Source organism: Trichosurus vulpecula, chromosome 3 (genome assembly GCF_011100635.1).
Source record: "Trichosurus vulpecula isolate mTriVul1 chromosome 3, mTriVul1.pri, whole genome shotgun sequence".
Lineage (NCBI taxonomy): Eukaryota > Metazoa > Chordata > Mammalia > Diprotodontia > Phalangeridae > Trichosurus > Trichosurus vulpecula.
Window position 1 is genome coordinate 113504627 of NC_050575.1, and position 17774 is coordinate 113522400.

Sequence of the window (17774 nt, forward strand, 5' to 3'; positions counted from 1 at the left end):
TGTTCTGTGAAGTTTGGATTCAGTCAAAGGGCCACACTTGAGGACATAGAGGGCCACATGTGGCCTTGAAGCCACAGGTTCCCCACCCCTTCATATATATATCACAGGAAGCCTTTATTGTAAAAATCTCCATCCATACTAGGGGAAGGCTAAACAGAAGAAATCATAAATGAGACTGAAGCACAGCTGATCTATACCTGCTAGAGCTATTTTCAAGGACTCTTCATTCTTCCTACGCATCTCTGCCACCTCCTGTTGCATCTTGAGTCTCTTCTCCAATTCTTGTTCCTCTGTACTTTTCAGAACCTTCTTCCTGAAGGGCAAATCAAGCTAGTCAGAAATAAAGATGGTCTGAGAGAGGACAAAGGATGCTAACGCTCAAATGATCCTGAAGGGTCATTTCCAAAGCCCCCAAACGTGAATCAGATACATTTTCATTAAGGTCACCATAACCAGGTCAAGGCTCATTTGGAAACTATCAAGTCACCACCCACTTAGACTTCTAAAGGAATCTATGAGCCTGACACACAGCTTAAATACCAGCAAGGGAAGATCCTCACCTTATGGGTGGCGTGCAAGACACAGCAGTTCTGTCTGCGGGTCGTCCCAGGGAAGGCACACTCTTCTGCCCACCATTTTTGGAAGCACTACCTTCGATAGACTTACTTTTGCCCTCAGTGCTAGAGTTCAAAAGGATAAAAGCAGACAATGCAATCGATCTTCCCAGAGCCACACATAAAATCAGTCAAAGCATAATCAAAATAAGCAAGCATTTATTGAGTACCTCCTAGCATAAATCACAGTGTTGGTACTGGGGATACAAAGACAAACGTGAAAGAGTCCCCGCTCTTGAGGAGCCTACATTCTAAAGGGAAGAGAACCTATATAAGACACATGGAAAGCCGATCGAAGGCAATCTTGGGGGGAAGGAGAGGGGAGCACAAGCACTTAGGGAAACGAGGAAAATCCTCATGCAGAAAAGGAAGCTTGAACTGAGTCCTGAAGAAAACCAGGGATTCCAAGAGGCACAGGTAAGGAGAAGAGGACTGTAGGGAAGGTGTGAGCCAGACATCAGCGTGGGGGCTGTAAGACTAGACAGAAGAGGAGAAAAGGCAGATGTTCTATAGAGGTAAACAGTCAGTGAGATCTGGTAAATGACCACATGTGTTGGGTACAGTATTCTGAAGAGTTAAGGATGGCACCAAAATCGTGAATCTGGGTGCCTGGAGGAATGATGATGCTTTCCATAGGAAGAGAGGTTCAGGAGAGGTTTGAGGGGGAAAGATGAACTCTGTTTAGGACATGTCAAATTTGGAATGCTTATGGAACCATCTAGTAGTTGGAAATGTCCAACAGGCAGTTGATAATGTGATGTCAAAACTCAGCAGAGACACTAGTGCTGGATATACAGATCTAGGAGTCATATGCACAGATTTGATAAGTGAACTCATGAGAGCTGACGAGATCTCCAAGTGAGATGATACAGAATAACCAGAGAAGATGGCCCTGGAAAGACCCCTGGGGCATACACACTATTAGTAGGCATGACATGAATAACGAACCAACAAAAAAGACTAAGGAAGAATCAGACAGGTAGGAGGGGATGCAAGACAGAGTAGTGTCTGACGCAAAAATCCAGAGACAAAAGGAGATCCAGAAGAGAGCAGTCAACAGTGCGTGCATAGTTAGGCATGACTTGAGTTTCCCACTTTTTAGGAAATAGGTATGATTTCGCCACACAATTAATTCATCTAACCCTCAGTTTAGCTACCATTTCATTTGTGTCCCCAGAACACTCAGTGACTATAGCAAGCCTACTTGAGACAAGCTGACCTTACATTGGCATTAATACTAAATGCAAAAGTAAATTCCAATTGCCCTGCCAAAAAATGTAGTCAAAAGAAAGGTTATCTCTTGCCCAGGTACAAGAAGATTAAGGGCTAAGCAATGTCACCTGAAGTAGGAAAAACCCAACCAAGTGGCTACTCACACTTTCATTTTCTTGGAGGGTGGCATTTCATCACTGACCGCAGGAACGAGGTGTCTTTCTGCTTTCGTTCTGAGCTGATATTTCTGCCGCTGTGCTGATTTCTTCTGAGCAGACAAGTTCCTAGTCACCCTGGAGAAGAAATCAAGCAAGAGCAACTGAGACAGTATACTAGTCATGTCCAAATATTTGTGACTCCATTTGGGATTTCTTGGCACTAGAGTGGTTTGCCATTTCCTTCTCCAGCTCATTTTACAGATAAGGAGATTTCCTGGAAATGATAAGTAGTATCTGTCTAAAAGCATCAGCAAGCATTATTTGTAACATAGATAAGCTAGAAGCCTTCCCAATAAGATGAGGGGTATGGCAAGGATGCCCATTATCACCATTATTATTCAATACTGTACTACAAGACAAAAAACTTCAATCTGAACGTAGACACTTGATTACAATACTCTGTTAAGACATAAAGATTTATCTTCAAGTGCAGCTTAATTCTTGCAGCAAAAAGCTATTTTAAGTCCGCCATTCAGTTAAACAAGCATTAATTAATTGTCTCTCAGGTATTTTAAGTCCTGCGCCAGGTGCTAAGATACCCAAGTTCTGGCCTTCAAATGCTTGCCTTCAGGGACCAAATGGTAATGGAAGAGGAACACCACCTACAAATAAATAGGATACAAAATAGAATCGGGGCACACTGAAGGAGGGAAAAAGCTTTTCCAGGGGTTGGGAGAAGAGATTCAAAGAAGTCTTCACGGAGAGGCCAGATGAACTAAGCTTTGAAGGACAAGAAGAACTTTAGAGAAAGATTACAGTAGGGAGTGGCGGGGAGAATCCATTCCAAGCATGGAGAGAAGGGATGAGCAAAGGAAGAGAGGCAGGAGCCAGCCCCAGGAGAAGAGGACAGAGGCACTATTTGTCCTAGCAAGTGCAATCCCCACATGTCCAGGGCTCAATAGAAATGTGCTTCCTCTGTCAGTTTAAGCCCAGCCTTGACCACAGAAGCCATTCTTGGCTCCCATGAACTAGTGTTACCTTTGGGACTGGCCTGGAACAAAGGATCCCAACGCAGGGGTATTTTTTGACATAGTTTCCTGGAAGCCTGGTGAGTTGCAAGCATTTGATGGAGCAGATTCTTCTGATGGATTCTCTGTCTCCACATAAGTGTTGCCAACTACAGTGAGAAATGGAAAAACAAAGAGTCATGTATATGTATCTGTGTATGTATTACACACAGAGTCAGCACATGAAATCAAAAACATAAGGCCAAAAAAAGAAGAGTAAAAAAGTGCTCTAGATCAGGGGCTCTTCTTTTTTTGGGTATGGGCCCCAGGACCTCTTCGGTGGTCTGGTGAGGACTTTGGACCTCCTTCACAGAAGAAGTCTTTTAAATGCAAAATTTTAAATATACAGGATTGCAAATGGAAACCAATCACATTTAAATGCAGTTATCAAAATATTTAAATAACAAAATCACAGACCCCTAGACAAAGCAAAGGAGTACTCAGTGGGTAAAAATGCTCATGTTACCATCCAATACTTGCAATAAAAACAATAGCAACTTATATTCATATAGCATTTGCATTTTACAAAACATTTTATATACATTAGTGCAGCTGATCCTTCAAAATAAGCCTTTCTGGTAGGTAATGTATTATTAACCTCATTTTATGGATGAAGAAAGTGCAGCACAGAAAAGTTCAATGACATGGCATGGTCATGAGTCTTGACTTTCTGACTCCAAATCCACAAGACTTTCCTGCACACCAGAGTATAGATATAGCACCAAGGGGAGTTGGGGGAATTATTTGTTTTTAAATAATGGTTTGTTTCATGATTTAGTTTATAAAAACCTGAACTAGTTTTTCTGTAGTCAGGAAACGGGGACTTCTACTAAAAGGCCATGTCTAGATACTGCCAAAGCTTACTATCCTGCCTTCTTAAATTATGCATAGTTAACATAATACAAACTTCTCTTGCTGCCTCAAGGGTTGTCATTATGAATATTGTGCTATAATACAACATGGCCCTTGGGGACCTTTGAGGTATGCAGGACTCTGTCCCTATGCTGAATTATCCCATATTGCTACATTTTTGAAGTTGTGTAAGCTTTTTAACATTTTCCCCTTCTTCCTTCCTAAACATTAATATGTCAATCCTCATTTCTTTCAGCTAATCTCCTCTGCCATGCCCCTCCCACCTCTAATTTACTACAGAGTGAGAAAGCAGACAATGAGTCTTGCTAGAATTGTTCAAAAATATGAGGTGAAAAGTCTGGGAGTAAGGGCCTGGGGGTTTCTATGATGAATAACATATATAGGCTTTTAACATGTAGACTTTGCTGTCAGGTATTTTAGTCGCTTGGAAATCTTCTTTCCACGTGTTATCATTCTCCTGATAATTGAGGATGCTAAGTAAGTAACCTTTAGACAAGGAAAAGTACTACTACACTGGAGTTGGGGGTAGAGTTTCTATTAATTACTGCTACTTATTTCAGACTTTTTTTTTTTAAACAATAGAAAATAGCCCATCCTGGAGCCATAAGAATGTATACTACTCACTTCTTACAAATGTAAAAATAATGTAAATCAAACTCTTCTCTGTATATATGCCTTAAAGTCTACTAAATTATAAACTCCTTGAAGGTAAAGATTAAGTCTTATTTAATCTTTGTTGCTCCTCCAGTTCCACTTAATTTAACACTTGTTGGATGGATGATACTGCCTATCTTCACGAATTAATTTTTGCAAGTCAGTCTAACAGCTCAGGCCATCTAGGGAAGACAGGTTTGTCAGGACAGTCATTTGTGTGATGCCACAGATCCAGTTAATGACATGATTGGGGTCAGTTTCAGATTTACACTTAAGGAGGCTCTTGATGTCGAAATAAACAGCAGGGATTTACGACCTCTTAAAGGATGCTTATGTTGTGACCAAATGGACAAGATTCTGAGCATGTATTTGGTAACTGGCAATTTAGACACTGATCATCTTTTGAAACTAGATACATGACTCAGATAAAGTATGCATGCACAGTGGGTGTTTTAGTTTTATAATAGGGCTGGACAGATGACCCAACAGGAAAAGAATTAAATCACACAAAACAGGCATACCTTACGTAATACTATGCCAACAAATGGCATTTTGTTAACGTGTCATTAATACTTTAGAACCAAACTCCACTCTAATACCATCCAACCTGAGACGCAATTTCCACTTTGCAGGAAAAGAGTATGCTTTCACTATGTAATTCTTTCATGATTTCAATTAACCACTCCAATAGTGGGAACAGAACAGAGACTGTGACCATAAAAGTATACTACCTTGAGATTCCTTCTTCCTGGGGGATAAAGTTGGCCATACAGTGCTAGTGATACATATCCAGTCCAAAATGATCAACTCTAGTACTCAAAGCCCATCAGGGTTAATTTCCCTGAATAGCAATTAATTATAGTCATCTTGTTTATTGTGTGTAAAAATGCTATTCTACAGGCATTCACTGTACCTTTTAACACTATACCTAACGTCCTGCTCTTGTCAAACCAACTGATGACACCAGCACGGTGACATTACTTGTTCAAAACCTGAATATGAATAAATTTTCAGTTAGCAGGACTATAGGAGATACTTAAGGTAAATGGGTGGAAGCTAAATATTCTGTAGCAGTCCAACCTCCCCTCAACGATGCTGTATTCACATAGCTGGGTATGGCTGGGTGTCGGCAGATGCCAACACACGGGAATGCTATAGTTGACAGATCTTTTGAGCTTGGGAGTTCTGAGCTACAGGAGACTATGCTCAATGCCTACACCACATCTAGCATTAATACAGAGAGACCTTGGGAGTGGGAGGCCCCCAGGTTGCCTAAAGAGGGCAAACCAGCCCAGGTTGGAAACAGCAGGTTAAAAATTCCCTTGCCGTTCCTTAGCAGGATTGGGCCCCCAAACTTCCAGCCTGGCTGAGATAGACAGGTCAAGTTTTTAAAAATTAAATTAAGGTTTCTGAAAAACCTAGGAAGACTTGTATGAAGTGAAGTAAGCAGAACCAAAAGAACAATATTTGAAAGACGCAACAACTGTGATCAACATAATGACCGACTGCAATCACAAAGAACAATGATGAAACACACTATCCACCTCCAGAGTGAGAGCTGATCGATTCAAGATTGAAGCATATTTTTTCTCTCTCTTTCTTGTCTTTTTTTTCCTTTTTGGAACAAGACTAATGTTGAAATCTGTTTTGCATGAGTATACTTATTTCCAATGTTTTTTTTTTCTTGCTTTCTCATGGCGGGGGGGAGAGGAAAGGGAGAGAATTTAGAATTAAAAATAAAACAAAATTGATCTAAAAAATAAAATGGAATAAAATTTTAAAATAAAATGTATATAGAATTTTCATGGGTTTCATATCTATTACATTATGAACATTTTACCATTTCAGAAAAGAAAAAACCAAGACACAGAGCATTTAGCTTATTCTCCAGATCACTTAAGTTGGCCATAGAGCTAAGATTTGAACTCACATTTCATCTATGCTACCATTTCATCTTTCTCTATGTTATCTTTACTTTCCAGTCCACTCACCTGATCTCAAAGGCATGACAACTGCTTGAGGTACGTGGGCCTTTCTCAAAGGTGTCTTCCTATAGGAGGTCCCTGGTGCTTCATCTTCAGGAGGCTTATTCTCCAAATTGGCCCTCTCCTCTGCAGAAAAGCAAGCGCACCTTGATAACTACTCACAAAGTTAACAAAACCCTGTATTCACAACAAACTTATGGGACAGCCCTATTAGCATCACCTACTCCCAGTTTATAGATAAATTAAGGCTCTGACAGGTTAGGTGATTTGCCCAGGGTCACATGGAGGGAATGTGGCATATCTTAAACCACAGTTGGAAAAAATAACAGGTGAGAAGGTGCAAGTCAATGCCATGCCACACATGCACATTCACCTAGATGGGTAGCCAAAACAAGTTTACACTCAAAAAGGAAAACATTCACAAAATGAAACAAGAATCTGGTGGACTGTGGGGGCTACGAACCAAACGTGATCCCACAGAAAGAGGATGAAGGGTTGCTTATGACCAAATTTCTACCAAAGATATTGAAGATATTTCATAAAGGTCTAGAGAATAGTGAAAGTAAGGATTCGGCACTGTAAACCAATGGACATTTTATAGGCCTGACCTGGTGTTATCTACAGTTTAACCAGATTATGATTTTCTTAAGAAAACGTAGTGGCAAGGCTTTAATATCTAAGGGATTTGTAAGCTATCCAAGGGTCACGTTATTTCATCTACAAGGAAGTTTCAAATCTTGGCTGTATAGCTGGTCTCTTGCAAGAGTGCTCCTCTCTTAGGTCTTGGGTCCATTAGCTGTTGCTGAAAGTTTTGTGAAATTAAGCAGTGTTACCAGGGGCAGCTGAGAATACAACCCAACCAGGGCCGGCAGTCAGGGCTCTGCTGGAAAGAAGAAACCCAGATCAAACAAGTGCTCAAAAAGCAACCAACACCTTCTGACAGCCCCACCAGGCTCTCTCAGCATTTTATGCTATGTATTCTGAGAGGTCAAGGAAATGGAATGGAGAGATGGGGGATAGGGAAGAAGATAACCCTGCTGGAGGTTACACCTTCATCCACTCGCTACACTCCTAATGGGCTCTCCCTTATTGTTCCCAAATTAAGTGACATGCCTAAAATGAGATCTCTTTAGAACTAAAGTAAATGGATACAAATTGAAAAATAACACCAATCATAGGTTACATTCAGGTTTTAGACAAGCCATTAGGGTAGAACAAGTATGATCATTATTCAGACCAATAAAATATTAGATTCCTTTTCAGAGAAGCAGATACAAAAGCCAGCTCAAATTGGTCAATCACCGGGATACTGATGATAATTAATCACATTTTTTTAATACCTCTTAGTCATTTGGAAGTCATTCCTTAGACTGAGCTGAAATCTATTCCAGTAAAATGACACACAAAAAGTCTACGTGTCCATATAATTGTTCTTCAAACATCTGAAAATAACTACCAGGCCTCCCTTATTTTCCCCTCTCCAGGCTAACCAACTGATGCTTATACGACATTGGTCTTCAGTCTTCCTAACTTTCTGGTTGCTCTCCTATGGACACAGATGATTTTAAGTTGGAAGGGAACGAACTCAGAGGCCACCCTGTCTAGTTGTGCCTCTAACACAATCCCTTGTGGGGCATTCCTAACAAGCAGTCATCCAGCTCTGGCTTGGAGACCTCTAGTGAAGGGGGATCGGCTACCTCCTAAGGCAGCCCACTCCACTTTGGAATGGCTCCAAATTTTTAGGAATTTTTTTCCTTACTTCAAGCTTAAATTTAGCCAAGTGCAATTCCCACCCACTGACCTCAGTTCAGCCCTCAAGGGTCAAATGGAACAAGTCTCATTCATCTTTCACATGACAGCCTCTCAAATCCTTTATGTCCTTTCCCCAGGTTAGACGTTCCAAGGTTCCTCGACTTATCTTCATTTGGCAAGACATCAAGGCAGCCCTTCACCATCTAGATGAACAATCTTCAGATGCTCTTCAACTTATCAATGACCTTCCTAAAATGAGGTACCTAGAACTCGTCAAACGGTCTGGCCAAGGCAGAGTACAATAAGACTTTTCCTTCCCTTATGCTGTGCCCTGCGCTTCTCAGTACGCTCTAAGATTGTATTAAAATTTTCTGACTACCATATCACAGTATTAACTATCATTGGGTTACAGCCCACTAAAACACACAGATATTTTACAGACAAACTGTTAGCTGGCCATGCGTCCCCATCCCCCATCCTGTTCTCATTAAGTTAATTTCTTCTGGACCCAGATGTAAAGTTTTACATTTGTTGATATGAAATTTCATGTAATTAGCTTCAGCTTATCACTCTGGCCTGCAGAGATCTTCTTGAATCCTGACTTTGTCATGCCATGTACTTTCTCTCCAGCTGTCTTATTTGTAAATGTGATCAGCACATCATCTTTGGATCTATCCAAGTCACTGATAATATTTAATATCAAAGCTAAAGGAGACTCCCTAACAGTGCACTGAAGATCTCACTCCAAACTAATCTGAGCCGCTAATTGCTTAATTCTTTGAGTCGTGTCATTCAACGAGCTCCAGATTCACCCGTGTTATGTATATTTTGTGTGTGTATATAAGATATTATAGTAATATGGGATACTTTCATTACTATATGTAATGTATTAATAGATTATATATCACCTATCTCTATTATAGTTTATCTCTCCTCTCTTGTTTCTACAGGATGGCTTGAGACTGTCAAATGCTTTGCTAAAATATCAGTAAAACTGAATTTGCAGCACTCCCCTGATTTATCCACCAAATAATCCTGCCCCCAAATGGTGGGAGAATCGTCTGACAAGACTTGTTCTGGATGAAACTATGATGACTCTTTGTAATCACTGCTTTCTCTTCTAGAAGCCCAAGAATCATCTCTTTAACCTAGAATTTTCCCAGGAATCTAAATTAAGTTCACTGGCCAACAATTTCCAGGCTTCTTTCTCTTGCTTTTATTTTGAAAAGCAGGACATCTGCCACTGCCCAAGCCTGTGGTACTAGCCCCAAACTCCGTGATCTTTCAAAAGGTCACTAACAGTGCCTCAGTGATCATATGTGCCAGTGCTTTCAGTGCCCCAGAACACAGTTCACCTCATCTTGGTGACAAATGCCAAGACAGCCCTAGGTGCTCACTTATTATCTCCTTAAAGGTGTACTGGGTATCCATTCCCTATTAGCCATTTTTCTGTCCTTCCTAGAAGAGAGCTCATTCTCCTTGAGAGGAGTCACGAAGCAAGCTCTGTGTTCTGTTTTCCATTAGCATTCCACCCCACAAAGCCACTGTCCTGCTACCCTTCTTTGATCCTCTTCTACCTCTCAGCCCAATATTGCTCACAAACTTTCCCTATTAACCTCTGCTTTATTCACCACCCTCAGCTCATTCTGAACCTCAGCACACCCCATCGTTGCTGCAGGATCATGTAACACTTCTGTGTTCATGGCATTTCTTGTCTTTGCTCCCATTCTCTGTACACAAATTTCAGTAATCTAAGTCGTTTGACCCTATATAGCCAGATGGGTCTTTACAGACAGCTACCCCTTTACCTCTTCTTTGGAATAGTTTCTCTTTGTGTCTTCAGGATTCTATTCCTGAGAGCTGTGGCCTTCCTGGGCTGGCTCCTCCCATGAATTTTAGTCCATAAGATCACAAGATCACCTATCTTTTCTTCTAAACCCTATGAAATGTGCTCTCCTAAAAACTGATGGTGTACACCTTGCTTTCTTCTCCTATATCACAAATTCTAAAATTGAGTGGCTGTGTATCCCCCAAGATTTCCATCATGAAAATGGATTAAAACCCCAACAATGGTTCTTTTTTCCTGGTGACAATCAGGTCCAGAATAGAAATCCCCCTCATTTATATCCACTACTTTTTGAAGGATAAAATTACAACCAAGTCAAGAGATCATTAGCTGCTCTGTTTTTGAAGAGGAAGATAACTTTGGAAAAAGTCAAAATAATTGACACCACTACAACATAGTAATACTATCCCAGTACCAAGCAGTTAGGTGGCACAAGGTATAAAGCACTGTGCTAGCCAGAAAGATCTGAGTTCAAATCCAGACTCAGACACTTACTAGCTGTGTAACCTTGAACAGGTCACAGTAACCTCTGTCTGCCTCAGTTTCTCCAACTATAAAATGGGGACAATAATAGCACCTACCTCTCAGGGTTGTTGTGAGGATCAAAGAAGAAAACAGCTGTAAAGCGCTTAGCGCAGTGCCTGGCACACAGTAGGTGCTATATAAATGCTTTTTCCCTTCCCTTCTCTGGTTGTGATCTGCTTCACAAGTTCCTCATCTATTTGCTTTCTGTCTGGGTGGTTTATAATATACTCCAACTTGATCCATTATCAACGACCTTCCTTAAGATGGGAAATCCAGACCTAAGCAAAATGTTGCAGACATGATCTGACCATGGCAGAGGACAGACAGAGGGCCTATAATCTCCCCCTTTCCATTCATGTGGACTAAGATCATGCTGGTTTTTTAAGCACTCACATTAGGTCTTGTTCTAGGTCACATGGATTGCTGTCTAGCCATAGGCCTTGCACTCTATGCTTAAATATTTATTCCCTTCCCAAATCTCTGTTTTCTATGAACAAAAGCATGGTCTGACCATTGCAGTTATTTTTTCAAGCATCTGGCCTGACACAAACATAGAGCAAGGTACCAATAAAAAGAGATCTTTATTTAAAGATAATAAATATTTAGTGTAAGAATTGACCTCACATTTGGCACTTTCAATAGGGTCCAAAATAAAAATAAAGAGAATCTTATTCTGTCCTCAAGACTCTTACCTCTCCAATCCATCTTCCACATGGCTGCCAAAATAATATACTTAAAATACACAGGTCTGACCATATCACTACCTTGCTCAATAAACTCCACTGGCTCCCAATTACCAGTAGGATCGAATACAAACACTTCTGGTTGTGTTTTAAAGCCCTTCATAACCTCACTCCAACATGCCTCCAGCTTTACCATATACCACTCCTCTTGGTGCACTCCAGTCTGGCCAAACCAGCCTTCCTACTAATAGAATAGCTCCTTGAGCACGGTTGTCTTCTTATCCCCAGCAACCTAGCCTGACACATAGGAGGCACTTAAATGTTTGCTGATTGATTGGGAATTCAGTTTCACAGGCAATAAATAATCCTTCCTTATAAACAAAGGGGGTACAACTTGGATGAATACATAATATAAGCAGAAAGGGATACCAATTGGCACAGATAGTCCTCAAAACTGCCAAAGAAAGCAGATACCTACCAAACCAGGAGTCCACATTATATATATCTTCATTATTCAGGGATGTGAAATTGATGAAGGCCGTTGGAGCATCAAAGGTATAAGAGGCTTTGCTCTGGGACATCGCTGCTGTCGCTTCCTTATTCAGAAGCAAGTCCTTCTAGCTGGTGCAACCACTGTCTGAGGAAGAAACAAGTTGTGAATGGGACTACGGAGTAGTCTAAGGCATGATACTCAAAATGTACTCAATGAAATGTGATGGAAAAAGCTGTATAAGAAAATTATGATGATGCTAGCAATAGTTTTCTAACTTAAATTTTAAATAAGATGTTTCTATCAAAAATCCTCAATCCATACAATAACTTGCTGGTGTAAAATAGAATTGATTTCTTCCACGTTGCCTTCAAATTTTCCAAATCCCTGTTTAGTGAGTATATTCCATAACACATTCTGCAGTCAAATTTGTCCGTGAAACAATGACCTAGGATTATGTTTCCTGATTTCGGGTATTTCAACACCTGATGATGTGGTGCAATCTTGCTGTCAACATATTCAATTCAATATAACTAACATGTACTAAGTGTATACTATGTGAAAGGCATTTTGATAGAATTTTTTAAAAAGTTAAAAATTAAATAAGCCGTGAACTCAAACAAATAATAGTCCAAGATACAAAATTAACCAAGAGAAGTAAATTTAAGGTAAGCTGAAACAGGAAAGAACACCAACCAACTTGGGGGGTAAGGGCAAAAAGAGAGAGAGAAGTTAGTAGAGATGTCCCTGAAGTGGTAGCAAATGAGCTGAACCCTCAAGAAAGGAAGGATTCTGGGGCAGAGAGAAGGAAACAAGTATAAGCCCAGTTTGTCTATAATGTAGAATGCACAAAGGGGAGGGAATATGAAGTGCAGCTAGTGAAAGAGGTTGCAACACTCCTGTGTGTCAGGCCATAGGGAGTTCACTGAAGGCTCTAGGGCAGCTTAGTGCTATAGTTTGACCCAGGCCTAATGAAGATTACTTAGGCAGCTATAGGACAGCTTGGAGGAGGGAAGAAAACTGAACCAAGAAGACTATCACCATGGTGAAAGGACCTCAAGTAGGATGGTGAGAACTAACTGATTTGAAGCAATACAGAGGTAGAATCCAGACTTGGGAAGTTTTTGGATAGGCAGATGGAGAGGGCAGACTCAAGATGAAATCAAGATTATGAGCTTGGGTGACAGAGATGATGGATGCACTAAACAGAAAGGGTAGTTTTGGAGATGATAACAAGTTTAGAGGTGAAAGAAGTACAAGTCAGATAGCCTAATTCCTTCATTTTATAGACATGGAAACTCAAGCCCAAAAAGGTCAAGTGAATTATCCAGTGTCATACAAGGAGCCCTAAATATGAAGACAAGGACTCAAGCCCATGTCCTCTGACACCAAATCTAGCCTCTTCCCACTACGCCATGCTACCTGAGGGGTACATTCCATCAGTAATACTGAAGGGACATGCAAGTGACATCTAGTAGGAAGCTGGGGCTGTAAGATCAGAGTTCAGGAGAGAGCTTGGGAGGGACATTTTTTGGAGTCATTGCCATGGAGGTGATAACTGAATCCACGAGGGCTGATAAGTTCAGCAAGGAAGGGAAGACGGCATGTAGGACACTTAAGGACAGCTGGAGATGAATGGTGATCCAGCAAAGGAAATAGAGGAAGAAGACAGAGGTAGGCAAGGTCAAGAGAAGGTGATATCAAAGACCCCAAGGGAAATGAGAGTATTTAGGAGGATGGAGAAAAGAAGCATGGATACCTCTTTTTAGGAGTTTAGTTATGAAAAAGGAGAAAAGCTAATAGTGTGATACCTGAGTAGCCAGCTATTGCTGAAAAAAACCCTGCCCCCAGCCCCTAACTGCAAACCCCAGTCTGCATAAAAAAACCAGACTGAGTTCCCGCCGTTCGGCAAGGGGCCTGGGCCCCTAAGACTCTTCTAAGGAATGTGAGCTAATTGCCAGGTAAAACGTCTAATGCCTAACGACCTTCCTCTGGCAGAGTGGGCTCAGAGATGTCTCTATCTTATGTCAACAGGCGGAGCTAAAACATCTCTCGGTCTGTCCATGGCCATTAAGGATGGAAGCCTTGACCCTAGACATTATCTTGAATTATATGACTTTTACCATATCTTGAGCCTTCCTAGCTTCAAGAGTTATGGCAAAAGTTGGAGGCAGAGATCCTGGGTTGCAAATTCCAATTGACACTTTGTCAGCTATCTGATATGTCGTATTTACAATCTATTCAGGAGGTTCCTCTAACGTATCATGGTCATAAAAAGTGAAATAACACAGGCTTGCTGAGTCTGCAAAGTAACATACGTAAACTTCAAGAGATAATTAAGCACTGAATCCTGTATTGTCTATATAAACTACCCTCTCGCTTCAAACGTGGTCATTTGCTTTGGGAATTTTCCCCGAATGACCGCTGGCTAATAAACTTCTCCATTCAAAACTTAAACTCTGTGGCGTGTCTCACTCGCTTCTGGTATAACAATAGAACCACAGCATCATCGATCTAGAGCCAGAAGGGACCCACAGAGGCCACCTTGTCTACTCCCCAAATCACACAGGGAGATTAAGTGGTTTGCCCCAAGTCACACAGAGAGCATCATAGGTGAGATATGAACCTTAGTGCCCTATGCACTGTACCCAGCGGGCGGCCTCCCAAAGACAGCTGGAGAGGATGGGCAAGTCAAGTGAAAGAAGGATGAGGGAGCCTGGCTGGGGTGGGAGGCAGAAGAAAGGAGAAAAAAAAGAAAAGTTGAGAGGGAATGAGATTGAGGTAGAGGGAGGGACAGAATAGGCAAAAAGACAGAGTGAGCTAAGACAAGATACCGAAGAGGGAAGGGGGAAAAAAAGGAGTGCCTGAGAAAAAGAAGTGGAGGAAGAAGTCACAAGGCAGAGATTCAGAAGGGTGAAGGACTTGTTTGTGGTAACAGAACTAATGTCAAAGCTAGGATTTTAATCCAGATTTCCCAAATCTATACATAATACTTTTTTTTTTCCTGTTCTACTTTCTACAGTTCCAAAAGAGCTAGAAAAGGAAAGCCCAAAAAGTGTAAAAGAGAGCTCCTATCCTTTCCTTTATCTCTCTAACAGGAGGCCAGATAAACCTGAGTCTCAACTCCTAAGCTAAGTTAAACTACTAGTGGCTTCTTTTCTCTCTCCATTTTCATTCAAAGCACCTCCACCAAGGAAGCCATTCAGCAGGATATGACTGGCTCTCAAACTATTCCTCAGTGATGGTGATTAAAATGCCCCTGGGACAATCTCAGGGGAGGATTGTACCCAACAATCTTACACGGTTTTCCTACTAGGGTAAAGCAAACACTAGTGGGCATGGGAAAAATTTAAAATTTCCATGATCCAATGCCTACCCCAGGTCACTGGGCATGCTTCCCAGGCTGGAATGTGATGGAAGATACCAAAGGGAAAAGAGAAGGAGGTAACAGGAGAGAATGTAATCCATCAACCTCTCACAGCATTTTGAAAACAGCAACTCAACTAGATTGTGGGACTGAAACAAGGTGCAAGAGGTGCAAAGATAAGAATATTTAACAGTAATATCCGAAGTATATACAGCACCTTAAGACTTGCAAAACACCTTATACAATATCATTTGATTTTGCTTTGGTTTTTTAAGCCTTTTAAGAACTACAAAACCAGACACAGATTTCTGGATCTCCCGAAACACACTTCTTCACAGTCCAGCAGATCGTAGATTCCTGCTAAATCAATACTACCTCATAATGCAGACCTATGAGCTCTAACATAATTTAAGTTTAGTGCCTGGGCATTTAAAGGAAAAATGTCCATAAACCATTTTCATCAATAAAGTCCCATTTTAAATACCTCACTGTTCATAAGAAACCTACTATGGAGCAAGTGCATTTCTTTTAGATTTTTATACATAAAGTTTTCCTAAAACCAAACACCAGGCTTATAGTCAGGTCATAAACTCCCAGAAAGATAATTGCTTGTGGGGCAAAAAATAAAGCACCCACTTATATTTAGGAGAAATTTAAAAATGAAATCTTAATGTGTTTGTGAAATTGTAAATTGGCCCAATCATTCTAGATAACAATTTGGATAATATGCAATAAAAGTAACCAAATTGTTAACACCATTTGACCTAGAAATTCTATGACAGCACATACTCCCTAAGGAAGTTAAAGACAAAAATCAAAGTTCTAATATACACCAAAATATTTATAGCAGGACTTTTATGGTAACAAGTGTTGCCCTGAAGCCAACTTACGCTACATTCTTAAGTTTCTATATTTTCTAGCACACTGAACCTAGGGTATGCAGGAGACTCTGAACATGTCACAACTTGGTTTTCTCAGGTTTACTTGATAAGACCTCATATTTCTTAATGTTAAAAAATATTTCATTACATTCATATACCAGTTTGCTCAATAAATCAGACTTTTTTCTTCCCTCTGCTTCCACAAAAGCCTAACCTGATCCCCTTCAATTAAACAACTCTTGCTTAACTGAGAGATCAGAAATGTGATCAAAGAGCTAGGAGGGCCCAAGAGAATCCACTCGCTTTACAGATGAGGAAATTGAAGTCAAGTGACTGGTTTAAGTACAGAAATGACACCAATACTTCAACCAAGGTAAGTACCCTGGGCAAATTCAGGTCGTAGGAACTTTTTTTAAAGCCCACAGGAGCTAAGTGGGAAATGGAATAAGACAACGCCAAAACCAACTGTTAACAGAGCTGCAGGCAGGGTGGGAATTGGATGCTTTCCTTTACCCTTCAATCAGGATTGAATTTCTGTCAACACTCCTCACTTTAAAAAAAAGGCACATGCGTCATCACATTCCCCCAAAACAAGCCAAGCTGCCAAGTAAGAGATTCAGCATCACGTTTCAAAATTAGCTGATTCTGATGCAAAAAGCCAGAGCTTTAGTGCAGCAAAATTAGGAACGCCTTCATTGGAAGTCAGCTATTTATGTCACCCTGTAAGAAAGCAAGAGAAAGCATCCTCTCTAATAACAAAGGAACATTTTAACTCAAGGAACTATTACCCTCAGAAAGCTATGCTCAGCACTGAAAGCTGTAGGAAGATAAGTTTTAAAATGGCCCCTGCCTCCATCAAGCTTACTCTCTAGTGGAATACATGACATACAAAAGACTGTAATTTAAAACTGAGCATAAACGAGAGGTACAAATCCTAGGGAAGCCAAAGAACAGAAAGATCAGAGGAGACATCATGGAAGTGATAGCATCTGAGAAGAGTTTTAAGAAATGGGAAGATGGGGGAGAGGGAAGGAGAATGGAGAAGCAAACACAAGGTGCTAGGCCTTGAGGATACAAAGATGAACAATGACACAATCTTTGTCCTCAAGGAGTTCATAACGTGGGGTAGGTGGGGGCATCAGATGAAGCATGAACACATAATTAGAATGCAAATAAGAATATAAAAACATGGAAAAGATCAATAGAGACATTAAGAGGCAGGAATCACTTCTAGCTGAGTGACCAGGATAAAAATCCAAAGAAATTCAAGAAGGAAGTGAGCTAGGTCCTAAAGAAAGAGAAGAATTTCAACAGGAAGAGAGAGGCTACCGTTCTAGTGGTCTAGGCATAGTGGTCAACAAAAGCAGCGCCAGAAGAGGGCTAAAGGAAGCTGAGGAATGGTGAATAGTCCAGTTGGCTGTAATGTGGAATGAATGAAGCAGACTAGTGATGGAGATGTAAGACTAGAAGGGAATGGTACCCATTATATAGGGTCTTGAATACCAAGCTAAGTTGTTCAAATTTTATTTATAGGGAGTAACATCATCAGAACTGTGTATTAAGATTACTTTGGCAGCAATGTGAAGGAAGGTTTGAAGCTGGGAAACACAAAAAATGTGAAGTTTAGGCAGTAAACTTACTTACAATGATCCAGGTGAGAAGTAATG

General features: G+C 40.7%; 1 protein-coding gene across 6 annotated transcripts in view; it reads right to left on the reverse strand.

The window, feature by feature from the left end:
- Positions 1-17774, reverse strand: part of TPX2 (TPX2 microtubule nucleation factor) — a 53091-nt gene that overhangs the window by 25672 nt on the left and 9645 nt on the right. For all 6 annotated transcript variants that reach the window (XM_036752418.1, XM_036752414.1, XM_036752419.1 and 3 more), the window contains 6 exons: positions 11848-12006; positions 6570-6689; positions 3023-3161; positions 1991-2119; positions 561-680; positions 198-313 (listed from right to left, as the gene is read on the reverse strand). In XM_036752418.1, coding sequence (XP_036608313.1) covers positions 198-313; positions 561-680; positions 1991-2119; positions 3023-3161; positions 6570-6689; positions 11848-11950 — 727 coding nt within the window. In that variant the 5' untranslated portion in view covers positions 11951-12006. The remainder of the gene's footprint in view (positions 1-197; positions 314-560; positions 681-1990; positions 2120-3022; positions 3162-6569; positions 6690-11847; positions 12007-17774) is intronic.